This window comes from Aythya ferina (genome assembly GCF_964211825.1).
Source record: "Aythya ferina genome assembly, chromosome: 2".
Classification (NCBI taxonomy): domain Eukaryota; kingdom Metazoa; phylum Chordata; class Aves; order Anseriformes; family Anatidae; genus Aythya; species Aythya ferina.
Window position 1 is genome coordinate 90,935,203 of NC_140297.1, and position 15,283 is coordinate 90,950,485.

Here is a 15,283-nt window from a genome sequence, read left to right on the forward strand (position 1 = left end):
AATCAGCGGTTGAGTTAAGTGAGAGGCATGATATATGCTGGAAAACCTCCATCATATGTCAGATCTTTTACAACTGTGATAAATGACTTCAGATAAATAATGCTAACATGTGTTAAACAAGTTCAGGCCAAGTGCAGCACGGTATGGTAAACAGAGATTGCACTTCAGGAATGTTTGAAAATATAAATGGATGATAGATGGTTTTGAAGAGCCCTCTGAGGATAGTGCTTTCTCTGTGGAGGGTAAAAGAGAAATTCTTCTAAAATGCTTCAGAAATAGCTTTTTATTATTATTACTGTTTTTAACAAGTACAGGCGTAGAGGTTTGCTGGTGCTGACAACGCTTGTTTGGGTTGTTCAGCTGTTAAGGGGTGAGCAGTGTATTTCGTGCCTATTTCAAACCTGCCAGGACCAGCACAGAACCGACCCATATGGAAAGGAAAGCAATAGCTGAAGTGACTTCTCTTTTAAATTATATTTATTAGGAAAATTGTTGATGGGGGTGTGAAACCTCACCAGAAAATTAGTTGAAGTGAAGCTAGAAGCTCTGTAGGGTCTGTCACCGTCATGAGGTCTAGAGAGCTGCTTCCCCATAGGGGAAGCATGGCTTGGGGAGGCATTAGGAGGCTTTTCTCTCAGAAGAGCAAACTCGTTGATAGAGCTGTTTTTTTTTTTTTTTTTTTTTTTTTTTTTTTTTTTTTTTTTTTTTTTTTTTCGGTTTGTTTTAAGAAATCTTCTTCCAAACTGTCATGGTGCAGAAAAATATGTATATATGCATATACATTAGGTTATGGATGAGCTTGACATTATATTGCTGCTGTGGCAGGGGAAGTTGGATCTTTCTAAGTAACGTGCCTTAGCTGAGTGAATTGCCATGTGTGTTTTAAAGCTCATAGTATGTAAATTTTAAGATAAGGATTTTAATTACATTTTCCTTTCACCATCTTTGGCCTGTAAGAATGATCCAGTGCTTGAACTGGACAACGAAGTAATAAAAGATATTGCCAGTTCCTTTGTGAAACCCATGTCCCACGTGCTAACAAACAAGCAAAAAAAACAACTTTCTGTCAATCTAAATTTACAAATGTATTGAAAAGTCTCTCTTCATTTTGCTTGCAAAGAGATGTATGGGTCGTAGTCTGCTGAGGAAATAAGAACATAGTGAATACAGTTGAAAATAAGAATTTGGAAATAAAGTTGACTTCATTCCAAAGTTGCATTCTGGTATTTTTCAGTCATGTTTTGATGTAGTTTCTCAAGTAATTTTTGCTGCTGGTCCTTCTCTGAACTTCCTTCCTTGATTTGAAGGGCTTGGAATTTCATGCAAAATTCATTGATTTCCAAATGCAACTGAGAGAAGCATTTAGCATGGAGTTTTTTTTATTTTTTATATTTGTCGATGGAGGTGAAATGGTTGTTCAGGTATTCTCCTTCACACTTATATCCAACCATGCTGTCGTGGAGACTAGCAATGCTACACGTTTTGTTCCTGGAACATGTGTGGTATTTTTCACCTGTAGAAATGGGGGAGAAACTCATGGTCATCAAGTGAGAGCTTCACTTTTTGGTCATTTATTGGTAATTCACTTTATTTAAAAAATAAATAAATGCGTGTGGCTTTGAGCACCCCCCTTTACCATGGCTGTGGTACATGAGAAGAGGAACAACACCCTGCTTTTACCTCATATTTATAAACATGTGAAGGGCTGAAATCCTTCCTCTGTTTTATCTTTGCGGTCTGCAGTCCATTAGATAATACAAAGGCGTGTTTCCCCACTGCTGGAGAAGCCTTTGCATTCACAACAATCAGTAGTAATTAAAAAAAAAATCACCTGAGGGAAAACCACTCTGCAGAGGAGAAACAGAGCAAGTGCAGGGCTGCCTCACAGGGCTGCCAGGTCTGGTGCGTGGATCTCAGGCCCGTCAGCTCCCACATGGTGTTACCTCTCCTGCTGGCGTGCGAAGCTTATCACGGTGCCTGTGCCACGTTCCTGGGATGCCTCTGCACGTCTCTCGGGCTGCAAGGCACCGTGCAGCAGATGCAGCAGCAATGGGCCGGCCGCCAGGCATCCAAAGCGGGTAAGATTCCCGCATTGGCACGGATTTAACTAGAGGCCCCCTTCTACTGATTTCTAAAATCTTACCCATTCCGTTCCAGTTTATTCGCGGGGCTTTCTTTTCCTTTCAGTTGTCAGAATGGTGCATTTTTCATCCGTCCCAGCGATGTCAGAGCAATGGGAAGCTTGCTGACCCTGAACTATTTTGACATCTGCTTCAAAGTATTTGTGCTACCCTCTGCGCACATCTGATGGTTTCTTCGTTCCTCTTTCTGTTACAAGTCAGCTTATACTAACTTAATTTCTGTTAAATTAACTATATTCTTTGTGTATACATCCTCTTCCAGGATTTGGGTTTTCACAGAATCACAGAATTTCTAGGTTGGAAGAGACCTCAAGATCATTGTGTCCAACCTCTGACCTAATGCTAGCAGTCCCCACTAAACCATATCCCTAAGTTCTACATCTAAACGTCTTTTAAAGACCTTCAGGGATGGTGACTCCACCACTTCCCTGGGCAGCCTGTTCCAATGCCTCACAACCCTTTCAGTGAAGAAGTTCTTCCTAACATCTAACCTAAACCTCCCGTGGCTCAACTTAAGCCCATTCCCCCTCGTCCTGTAACCAGGCACGTGGGAGAACAAACCAACCCCCACCTCGCTACAGCCTCCCTTGAGGTACCCATAGAGAGCGATAAGGTCGCCCCTGAGCCTCCTCTTCTCCAGGCTGAACAAGCCCAGCTCCCTCAGCCGCTCCTCGTAGGACTTGTTCTCCAGGCCCCTCACCAGCTTCGTCGCCCTTCTCTGCACCCGCTCAAGCACCTCGATGCCCTTCTTGTAGCGAGGGGCCCAAAACTGAACACAGTACTCGAGGTGCGGCCTTTCATACAGTCTTTCAAATACGGTTTTCATACAGTCTTTCAAATAGCTGTAGTGTGGTTTCTCTTTCTCATTTTGATCCGTATATCTTGAGTATGCCCCAGGACTGTACATAATGAGGTGGGTATTGCGGGCAACCAGGTCAGGTATCCAGGACAAAATTGCCCTACTGCTGTCAAGAAGAACCCTAAAACACATCAAACTGCATGGAAAAAGACTGGTCAACTTCTTTTAGTAGGCCTTTTTCCCTAACCTAATGTCTTTTTCTGAGATCATGGCTGCTAGGAACTGTGAGACTATTGCTTACTGGGACTGTCTGTTCTTGGCTGTGTAATACATAACTAAACAAAGTCTTGGTTGGTTGAAATGATCTTCTCTGTACTCAAACTAGGTAAAGCCTAAGTTTGGCCGCTTAAAAATGTTCAACGACTGGCAGAAAGACTGGAAAGTCTCTGAGCGTTGGTAATGCAGACTCAGGTATTTAATTAAGTATGCACGATACCATTGCAGCCTCTAGCAGCGTTCTGAGAAGCAGCGGCTTTATCGGATTTTTATCATAGCTCCCTGCTGATGCTCTCTCTTTTGCCTGCTGCCTTGCTGTCAGATACTCATCTGGTCCATACCTGCTGCCTAAATTTTCAAGCAACCTCTGCTGGGGGTCAAACACCTGCAGTTGATTAAGAGGCTGCATCCTCAGGGATCTCTAGGCTGGTAAACCCTGATGCACTTCCCGAGGATGGTCTGGGGTCACTGAATGCCCTAGTCCTGCAGATATCCTCTGACCTATTTTGGCACATCTTATGCAACAGTGAAACTTGGTCTGAACTTGAAGCTCAGGAGCTCGTTCATGTTCTTGGCACCAATCTGTGTTCTCGTCGCACTCGGTTGTTTTTGCCTTTTGATAAGCTGTCAGCACAGATAAGACAGTCGTAATTCTATGGATAGCAGGTGTGTGTGCCTACATTTTTTTGGCCTTTTTTTTTTTTTTTTTTTGATTGGTTGCTATAATTTGCTCATTGGTGTTTGCCTCCTAATACTTGCTGAATATGCAGGGCAGCATGTTGGCCCAGCGTATTTAAAATGGAATAAACCAGAAGACTCGGATAATGACTAGCTGACTAGCATCGTGCTATTAAATGCTTGTAATCCAGGAGGCATTGATATGCTTGCTCAAGCACAGGCATACAGTTCAGCATTTCAGAGACCTCACTGTAAACTAAAAGAGAGATTGCAGATTCGTCACGACTCATGTTCTTCTATAATTATTTTCTAGCCTCAGATTGGTTACAGTAATCTCTAAAGAAAACAGTACGTTCTTCTATATTATTTTCCTTTCTAGCAGTTTTCCCTGGCTCCATTCACTTGAATTATGTAACCTATATTTTAGTATAACAACTACTTTCCTACTGTATTACTCTCTAGGGACTAATTCTGCATTAGCAGGGGGATGAACAAGATGACCTCTTAAGTCTCTGCCATCACCACTTTCTGTAATACGGTGCTGTAATATTTGACCTCATTCCCTAGCCTTTTCCCTTCTCTAACCCTTTGACTCTTACAAGAGAGCAGCCACAGCATTTTTTCGGGCGTATGGAAGTGCCCTCCTTTGAAGTTATCAAACTGCAATGCTGTTTCCTGCACTTGAGAATTAAAGAGCGTATTAGTGCCTTTGCATTCAAGTGAGCAGGACCTATCTAAATAAATCATTGCAGAGAAATGTGCTGCAGTGCCTGCTCTGTCGCTGGAATGAATATGCTGAACAGGCAGAGGATCTTTATTTTGTTAATATGTTGGCAAGGCTGTAACTTTCGAATAAGCCTTTCTAGTGCTGCTTTTTATGTCACGGAAGGAAGGAAGACCTGCTTGAGCAGCCTCTGCCAGCTCAGTGCTTGGTTCACAGACCTGCACAGCGTGCTTCACTGCCACTGCTCTGAAGAACAGAAACATCCATCCCCCTGTGCTCAGAATGTGTCAGCAGGCATCAGACTGGATGCGAAGTACAACTCGAGGGAATTCGATATTCTAGTTGGCAAAATCAGGAAGGGTAAATGTGGGAGATGTAGTTTGGGAATGGAAAGAAAAGCTGTGGTGAACTCCGGTGATCAGTGAAAGATGCCTTGCTGTCCCTGCTTGTTCGCAGCCTTCAGCTTGTAAAGAAGGGCAGATGATTTTTGTGGCTTTGGCCTGGCAACAATTTCCAAGAACTCTCCAGCTGGTCCAGGCAAGCCAGTTCTAGAAAATATTATTATTATTATTATTTTCTTCAATGAACAGCCCATGTATTTTCTTCACCTCTCCAGAGGCAACTAGTTTATGAAGCTTGATTTCTTTTTTTCCTCCCACTGTTTTCTGTGCAGTTAGTGTGTTGACACTGGGTTTTACTCTCCCATTTTGATTTTGTAGTTCATAATTTAAATGTGTAACCTGCTGTTATGCTCTTCTGCTGTTGGGCTTTTTTACTGCCTACATCCTTGTTTTCCACAGCACCAGTAGGAGACAACTGGGACGGCTTTCTGCAGAACTGAGTGGGGAAAGTAGCAGTGAAAAGTAAGGGAAAATGCAGTAGCCTGCTTCTGTCAGCCAGCTTCACCCCATTCTCAGCCCACATCTGCTTGTATTTCCTTCTTTGTTATTTATGAGAAAGCAGGGCCTTAATAGACTAAGCAAGTTAAAAATCAAAATAGTGAAAAGAAGTCTTTACACCATCAGTTTTTAATATTCCCTTATTCTTACCGTGACAAAATGTACAGCAATGGAGAGTACCAGACTCCAGACGTGTAACCTGCAGGATCCAGATGAAAACGAAGATTGCCTCTTGCACTTTACTGTGTAAATTATTAATGTGTTTTAGCTTCTCCTTTTAGTGTAAATCACTGGCATTTGTTTGTTGTAGTGAGTATGGACGGTGTGATAAATGTTCTTCCTAGCTCCATGTCGATGGGGCTTTTCACTTGTGATAGAAAGTAGTACGTTTGGTGCTTCAGAGAAACATTCAGAAAACATTAGCTGAAAGCCTCCCTCCCCAAATGAGGTCTATCCTATATTCCCTCCTTGTGGAAATGCAATGGATGTTTGTTACCAATGGCTCCTTGCAGCAGAAGGAAAGTACACCTAAGAGGCAGGAAACCCCTGAAGTGTGAGTGTGGAGAGTTGCTCTGGCATCCTGGTAGTACTGGGTATCTGTCACTCCCAGCAGAGGTCCCACTGCTCTCACAAGAGGTCCCAGAGGTTCTCCCAAGCCCGTGGGCCGCCCTGTATGTAGAGATGCCTTCCTTCCACAAGTGGCTTGTGTCACTCACTTCTTTAAGCCTCTGTCTTCAGGATATGGGGTAGGACAGGATGTCTGAGGCTGTTTTGTGACTCTCTCCTCCCACTCCCCACCTGTGGACCCTTCACAAGGAACAAGGATGCAGGCTGACAGTGCGCTCTTCTCATATGCATGTGCAACAGGATCCTCTCCCCACAAAGGATCCCCCTCTTGGGGTGGGGGCAGAAGACCTCATGCTGAGGAGAGGGGCTGTCCCCGCTAATTAGCTAAGCAGCTGTGCTGTCTCCAAATGAAAACGAGCTGAAATGGGTTTTGTCCTCTTTGTGAGGCTGGGCAGCATTCCTCACCAGGCAGCAAGGAAATTCCTCGGGCTCGGTCAGCGTTGACAGTAAGGTGGACTCGGGGTCCTGCTGCCAAGCTTAGCGTGAGTTGTGCTCAGCCCGTTGCTTTTCATCAGGTCGTACTTTATTGTGGAAAACCCCTTTTTCTTTGCTAAGTGCTTGGCATTTGTCCCTGGATTAGTGGGAGAATATATGGTTTGAGATTGTGTGACACTGGGCACTCATGAATACATAACCATCTATTTGTACATAGAAAATAAGATCAGATTCAGGATTCAGGGGGAAAAAAAAAAAGAGTAAATGTGTGAAACGAAGTGATCTCAGCAGAAGCAGCAATTATGTTAATTTATTAGTGGGCAATCTGCCTATGAATGAATCCTCTCTCAGTGTATTTTCTAGGGGGTCCAAGAGTAAAAGGAGAATGTATTGTCTTGGCAGCAAATTTATTACTAGCTTTTGTGGACAGAAACAAAACAACAGAGAGACTCTTCTTGGCATAGGACCAGGTCTTTTCTTAGGGTATTGCTTGAATTTGTTTGACGTACAGTGAAAGAATGGCACACTGCACTAATTACTTTTAAATACAGTCATTCTATAGATCCATAGTCCTATACGTAGCCATGGGCCCACTTGAGTAATGGGGTAAGGTCTGTCAGGCTGTTCCATGAAGCCAGCTTTCAGGATGGGATGCCTAACTTTTAACTTTGCTGCTCAGGTTTTTTATCCAATTCTCTGTAATTTTTTGGTGTGAATTCATTCAGATAGCGTAACACCCATTTAAAGTTGTAGTAACTTAGTAATAAATTTGGAGGTGTGGTACTTGGCATTTACAGAAAAGAGGTTTTTCTATTTTTTTTAAACAATTTTCTTTTTTCTTTTCACCTCTTGCTGCCCCACCCTATATCAGTGCTGGTGGAAAACTACCCAGCTGATTTAAATTCTAAAAGAGATAAACTATTACTTCCTTCTAGTGAGCACTTTAAACAAAAGTGTTTTATTCATTGTTTCAGGGAGGCAAAATGAGATTTGAGTTTCTAAACACTAGCCAGTTTGCTAGAGGAAGACGGAGAATATTGCTGCTTCTGTCCCATTCACGGACTTCAGCAATGAATGGCAGGAAGTGTTTAAAATGCCTTTTAATTAGATCTGCACCAGGTACCCTGCTAATGTAATCAAATGTAGAGTTAATCTTCCTTTCATGTTTTTGTAAGGAAAGGAGCTTCATCTTGAAATTATCGTTTAAAGAAAAGAGGCATAGATGGGAGATGTGGAGGTCACTCAGGCAGCAGCAAGTGAAGCAGAGCAACTCCCATTTGTGCTCAGCCAGATGTTCGCGAGCCTTTGCCAATAGCTCAAAAGGCTGATGCTACATAAATTACTATATCCCAGGGACTAATTCAATGGGTGTGATGGAAGAGGAAGGGAGGAGAATGGTACCCTGTCGGTCAGAGGTCAGGTGTAACACATGAGACTGAACCAGGCAATATTCAGCCAGTTCTCTTGTTTTTATTTGTATTTTTAATTGTGGATTGAAAATAGATATTTCCCCAATGAAAGTACTGACTTCTCTTCCACTTTCTCCAATAATTTAAAGGCCAGATACTATTTTCTTTAAAAATCTCGTTTCAGTGTAGTCAAAGGAGTTGAATTCTCACTGAAACTTGAGCCTCTGACAGTCATTTCTGAAAACATATAGTCACCTTTGAAAGCTACTGGTGGTCTGATAAAACAAATACCTTTAAAGGCTTTTCTTGCTTTCTGAAAAGATGCCAATTGTAGACTCTGCTGCCTCACATCCAGCATCACGTTTTTATGAAATTTGTCTAGAGAAATCACCTACCATGTGTTGTTTTTCTTTCCTCTCTAGGAGAATTATTTTTATAGAAGTAAAAGCAAACAAATAAAAACCTAGGGTAATAAATAATGGTTTTCTTTCTGAGCATGAAGCATGTTCCCCAAGTGCTGTTATTGCTTGAAAAGAGGTACTTCCAGCTTGCTGCCTCTTGTGTATGTGTTTATATCACCAGCTCAGTTATATTTAGCATCCTGCTTGTGGGAAGAGGTGGTGAGCAAAGACTGTCATTGTCTGTCAAGAAAATACACCTTATCCATATGGTGCAAAGGATAATTTAAAAAAACGTGACTCTTGAGTGTTACAGAAAGGCAAATGATGATGAAGCTTGTACCTGTTTTTCTGTCAGGTGGTTTCAGAAGTTGGCACTGATTTTGAATGTTTGAGGATGGCAGTGCTGAAGCTTTTTGTTTTCTCAGGATGTCATGCGGGCCACAACTAAAAAGTAGGCTTTCAAGGTTAACGAAGTGCCAATTTTAGCATCACAGTCAGTATTGCTTGATCAGTGGGAAGCTGCCATGGAGGGATAGAGTGCCTTTTCTTTCATAAAATAAAGAAATAAGCAGTGCCCTCTAGTGTTAGCTACCATCAGAGGAAACCACCAGGAGGCCTCTATCATCTAGATAACTGCAATTAAACCTTCTTCACAGATATAGATGCCACTCTTTTTCCTTTCTGACTACTTCTGTTCAAGAAATAAAAGCAATAGCACAGCTTATCGTGACATAACTGTCAGAATTTTGGTCATTTATAGCTAGGTAGACACAGTCAGATACCTCAGACTCCCTGACGTAATTTATCTTTTCCGATCTGGAAGTGTATGAGTGTAGTTTCTCCAAGTCCATACTTGACCTGCACAAAGACATAAAGATAAGAAGTTTTGTGGTGTGGGTGTTTTTTGTTACAAAAGGGCCAGAGGGTCATTATGCTTTAGGGAAAGGCGTAGCAGTACATCTTCCTGCCTGAAGTTGAGAGGTTCAGTTTCTGTGTAATGCAGGCCTGGCCTAAGTATTTAAGTATTTATACAGCACGTTTACCCAACTCAGGTCTTTTGGGCTGTCCTTGGCCCTTTTCATGTTCTGGTAACAGCAAATGTGGTCACCTCTGTACTTTAAAGTGGAAAGCTACTTCTCTCAATCTCTTTAAAAGAGAGCAATGCTTTAAATTGCTACGGTAAAACAGCCAGCGTTAAAAAGCATTTGCTATCTTCTTTGGTTTCTGAATCACCTTCAGTGTGAAAACATTGTAAGCAAATGTGCCTTTCAATCTCTGTTTTAATTTGTTTTTCTACCACAGCAAGAGGCCTTACTGGTTATTTTTGCCTTCTGTATTCTGCCCCTGTGTTTTCATAGCTTTGGTTCCAGTCCGGGCCTTTTGGTACCAGGCCGGAGGCCCCTGTGGTGTTAGGTCACTGCTGGCAAATGGGGATCCCATAAGGCCCAGGAACTTCTTAACAAGTACCCTGGAGCTTTCATCTGGTGAAAACACTTAGGGTTTTCTGATATACAGCACACAGAAACAGAATAAAGCTTGTAGAAAGCAGCCCATGACAGACTTTCTTACTTGGGCTTTCCTGCCTGGGCCAAGGTTGACCCTGGACCTGAGTCCTCTACACCAAAACATCTTCTCACAGAGCATCGCTCAGAGGGGCGACTGTTTCATTTACCTCCTTGGGTCATGCTCTGTGAATCTTTCTGGTGGCCACCAGCAGTATCAGAAGTTGGTTGTACTGCCCTAGAGTAAGAATATTAGGTGAAATGTTGAGAAACTTGAGTTTCTGAGCTGATTCAACACAATGAGCTCAAAGTGAGGAGGGAACTGTGTACGTTTGTGTAGATAGCTGTACCTTTGTAATAAAAGTCCGAAATGAGACAACTTACCTGCACTGTTGCTCCTCAAAACATGTGTCAGACAAGCTCCAGTGTCTGGGCTATGTGCTGCTGTCTTGTTGCCACCGCTGTTACAAAAATGTGATGCTGCCAGTAGGTATTGATCCTTCAGCTCTAATGATAGGCCCTATTTTGGACTGCATTCATTAATTTGTCATCTTTTCTGTGTATGAGGAGGGATAGCATTGCCAAGGATGATGTTATATTCTGTGAAAAGACCAAGAGAAAAAATGTTCGGCATTGTTCCCCTGAGATGTACCAAAAATTTGCATGCACCAATGAAAGCAACTGGCGTTATAGGATCATGACAATGGTTCATTAGTACTTTACCCCAGGCTGGGATGATGACTGTTCCTGTTAAAACAAAAAACAACAACAACAAAAAAAAAAAAAAACACACAGATGGCATTTGTTAGAAAGTTGATATTTATGTACAAAGTTGCCAGCACTTTAAGAAATGGTGCCTCTCTTAATTAAGATGATAATGTGCTGCCTTGTTTGGAGAGACTCGGCTTGTAATGATGCTGAATTATGAATAGAGGGAAATTAGTAATAACAAATGCCAGATGGAGGTATCTTTCAAAGAGGAATATTTTGTGTTATATGGCATGTAAAGTTGACAGAGCAGGTCTTTAAAAGGCCTTTATTATTCTTTAAGCTTTTCTGACAAAATTACTCTTTATCCTGCCAAGAAGTGTAGTTTCACATGCCAGTGTGTTTTTAAGCTAGAGTAATTAAAGTACGCCTCTAAATTTATGGCTTCGAGTGAAATCCATTCCTCCAATGTTTTGTCAGGAATCTATAAACAGTGCAAGGAAGGAGACAACTTACAACAACAATAGTTTTGCCAATTCTACGCGTTTTGCCTTTGAAATCAAAGGCAATTAGGGATGAACAAAACTACTTTCAAAGTTTACCAAAAAAAAGTGTAAGCTTTGCTGAAGTTTTATTTCACTTTTTTTTTCTTGGTTGAAGATGACTGTTGGGAATAAGGAATGTTTTTCTAAAATTAAAATCTGCCTTCTTTAATTTAAGTTGAAAAGGATTACTGAGTTATAAATGCATTAAAGCCTTGAATGCTGGGCTTCTTTTCTTTTTTTTTTTTTTTGGTGATTTCCCGAGTGAGAACATTTAATTTTATTTTGTAGCGTAAATTAGTAATTAAAAGAGAAATAGATGTGGGAAAGCAAGAGAAAACTCAGATTTTAGAAGTTTATCTTCTCATATGAATATTCCCACTCCACAGGCATGTCCACATTGATCTCATGGCCTGCCGAGTCCACTATTACTGCCTATTGCAGAGCAGGTCCTTGTAGGATGATCTGTGGGTCAGGAGAAGCATGTCACAGCAGGTGGCCACAAAGATTAGGTTTTTGTTTGTAATTGACCTCAGATTGCATTTGTGTAATAAAATTCAACATGGTGAAACTTAAGATTGTATAAAGTGTTGTATGCAATGTCTCTATCAGATATGCCTGTGTAGTAGGCTAGAAAGACTCGAAGAGCCGTATGTTCTTCTCCATCCATCCATAGAGTTACAAAACACTTCCAGATACACAGCAATGAACTCGAGACATATGATACAAGAGTTCTTCCAAAGGCACAGATGCTGTGTTAGGATACAGACTGATAGCAGAGGAGTTCCTTTTGTCTACTTAAAATTATTTCTATGAGTATGCACTAATAGGGGAATAAATGACGGCAGATATATTTCAGTACTGGATGATGTAAAGAAGACTTCTGCTTCATTTAGAAAAAAGATCAAGATCAGTTTTCATGAGAATAAAACACTGTTTTGAATTATGCTTAGAACAGACTGTCCGTCTATTTCTGGTATTAATGTTCATTGCCGTTGTAGAATGGAATTAACAATAGAAAGATGAGAACACAAGAAAAGAATGTCTAGAGGGAAGGCAGTCAAGGATGGGATTCAGTGGCTCTAGTTTTGATAACAAAAGCAAAGACTGCTCTGAGTTACATGTTTTGATACTAATCTGGTATTTCAATAAACCCTACGTTTGCCTTAATGCAACAATTTGATTATTTCTAGGCATTTTTGAAAACTCCTTGCAGCATAGTTTCTTGCTGATGTAGTTGAAGCTATAGTGAATTTACCTGGGAGATGCCATTTGAAGTTATGGACAACTAAACCCAGGTTTTACTTGTGTTTTTGATGAGTGAATACTGTCTATATATAGATATAGATATATCTATCTATCTAAATATGTATTAAAAAAAGAATGTTGCTTAATTTAACAGAACTCTACCTAATGGGACATTAGAGCACTAGCCATCAAGTCTTTCGAAATCTGTACTGTTTTCTTTTTGGTGTTGTCAGTTTGGTTAATATTGAACTTCCTATTGTTGTCTTTTTTTCTTTTCCAGAAAAACTTTACAATTCCAATGGACGGGAGCTGAGACGGGCACTTTTCTCATTGAAACAAATATTCCAGGTGAGCAAATGCTGGCTCTCCATTCTGTGATTTGAATATGACTTCAATTTCAATCTCTCTCTCTCTCTCATAGGGAATAACTTACAGTTTCTGGTAAAAGAGAGAATTTCAGGACTTCATTTGTAATGTGTGATTATCTGATTGCTTCTTAGGGCCTTTTTTCTTTGTGTTCTTCATTCCTGTTTGTTCAGTCTGTCAAAAGGCAGAACCAGATGCAAAGTAACAGCAGGCTTAGTGGTTGGAACCTGACAGAAGAGAGAAGAAAACTGGAACTCTTGCATGGAAACTTAGACTGCTCATTTGGACAATGGCATAGTTTTGCATTGGGAAGAGGGGCAGAGGGGGGAGGAATATGAAAAAAGAAGCTAGGAAACTGTAAACTGGGGTGGTGGCTCCATGTTGGGCTGATTTCCATTTACAGACATATTGTTGACAAATAGACCAGGTTGAAGCCACACCAAAACCTGAGACAAGGATGCAAGAACCATAGGACAGATCTGATGATGAACCAAAATGTAGTGGTAGAGCTCTGAAGATGTTAGAATTTAGATTTAGGTTAGAATTACTTATTTATGGACTAGCCCCGAGGATTCTTTGTGGAGCTGGAGGGTGTTAGTTGTGACTGATGGGTTTAAGTTTAAGGAAAGGCAGGTGTGTTCACCCTCAAAGGAGTGTGTTCATTTTGGAGGAGACCTGGAAACAGCAGGATTGTTTGTCCTGTGGAGAAGGAGCTGATGTGATAGATTAGTGGTGTGAGTGATATGTAAGTGAACTGGATAAAAAGCTCAGATTTCAGATTGGTTTTATGGGCTAGGGAAATCACCTTGGAAAAGATGCAGGGCCGAAAGAAGATCATTGTCGGAGAGAAGAAGTCAGGAAAAGGAAAAGGAGGTAAAAAACAGAGCATACTGCAAATGCGATACTAAAATGGAATTCAGGATGACACATTCTGTCTTGATCAGTAAATATGAATGAAATCAATAAGAAAAACACCTGACCTCCTTTGCTAATGGATCCATATGGAGGATGACAACCTTCCATATGTTATTTGGTGCAACGGGTAGGTGCAAGTCTGTGAAATAGCTGCAAGGGTTTCAAGCTGTTAGTTTAGCAATTTTTATTTTGTTTTAAATAAACATTTCTTATAGGGAGAATAACATTTCAGAATTCTAGGACTGCAGAATTGCAGTTTTCCAAAATACGCATTTTATTTTATTTTTTTTTTTTTTAAGTTTTAAGGTGAAGCATTCAGAATTTAGTAAATGCCAGGATGACGATTTTTCTGAGCACAGGAATAGCTGATAAAGGGTGATTTCATTTCACGGATAATTTTGTAGTTGAGGTTGTTTATTTTTTCTGGGTCAGAACAAAGCTTTTGAATTTTGAAACATTTGGAAAGGAAAGGAATTCCAGTTCCCAAACAGGTCTGATCATCTTGTAGTCAACTGATTGGGAAAAACATTGTCTCTTGAAGGCATTCCCAGGGAAAGGCTGTTTAAGAATTGTGATGATGCAAATTGGTTTTCCCTGTGAGGCTGCCAAGTAGGTGGACTGTTTGCTTAGAGGAAATCAGGCAGCTTTTCAAGAGTCCTCTCTGGTTGCTTTTCTTTTGGCTCACCTTTGGAGAAGTATTTGTATTTCTATCAATTTACATATTTCTTACATGAATCTAAGCATTCAGACACACTTAACTGTGAGTGCTAAGCCTTTTTCTTCCCATCCATGCCACATCTCTCACACCTCCCATCAAAACGCTTCCCAGTTTGGATGTTTTCCATGTAGGTTCTTTGAAGTCTAGTATGTGTTTCTGAGTACCTAGCACGCAGTGCTTTCGGAGAACCCACCAGTAAGATATGTCTTCCAGCTTGTCAGCTGTTTTGATGGAGATGTTGTAAATATTTATCCATCTAGTAAATTTAATTGCAGTGGGTTGAAGAGGAAACGGAAAAGAGAGGCACATAAACACTGTATCTGTGAATGAACTGTGGTTCTGCGGGAGACCGGGATAGTAAAACTGTGATGGTGCATTTGAAGACTTTATCATAATCTAGTCATAAAAGTTGCATAGGTAACTGATGTTATCCTCATGTTTCCTGGCTTTTAATTTAATTCCTGGCAGGTCAACGTTACTCTCTCAACATTTTAGTTATTACAAAGAGATAACCAGGCTTTCTGTTGGAGATGCATTGCCTGCCTAGTTTTAAAGAAAGAATTCAGTTCAAATCTAGATCATTGGAAGTGCACCAGGAGTGAATTTAGTTTTCAGGTTGTCTGTCTGACAGTTTCAAAACATAACTCTCCTTGAAGAATTTGACTTCCCTGCTCCCTAATATATATGATACAGAGAGGAATTTGGGAATTATCTGTTAGCACATTAAGTAGCTACTTCTAGTAGAGATGTGGCCATTCATCGGATGAAGGCACACTTGGTAGATCTTTGTATACTCTCAGAATACAGGTTCTCATTAGCGAAGAACAGAGGAAAAATCTTCCACAAGCTGCAGAGTATTCATCCCGTATGCTCGAGTATTTGAGGTGGTGTACTT

General features: G+C 40.8%; 1 protein-coding gene across 9 annotated transcripts in view; it reads left to right on the forward strand.

Annotated features, from left to right (window-relative positions):
- Positions 1–15,283, forward strand: part of FHOD3 (formin homology 2 domain containing 3) — a 394,706-nt gene that overhangs the window by 177,049 nt on the left and 202,374 nt on the right. For all 9 annotated transcript variants that reach the window (XM_084510276.1, XM_084510270.1, XM_084510271.1 and 6 more), the window contains exon 4: positions 12,670–12,737. In XM_084510276.1, the coding sequence (XP_084366402.1) occupies positions 12,670–12,737 (68 nt within the window). The remainder of the gene's footprint in view (positions 1–12,669; positions 12,738–15,283) is intronic.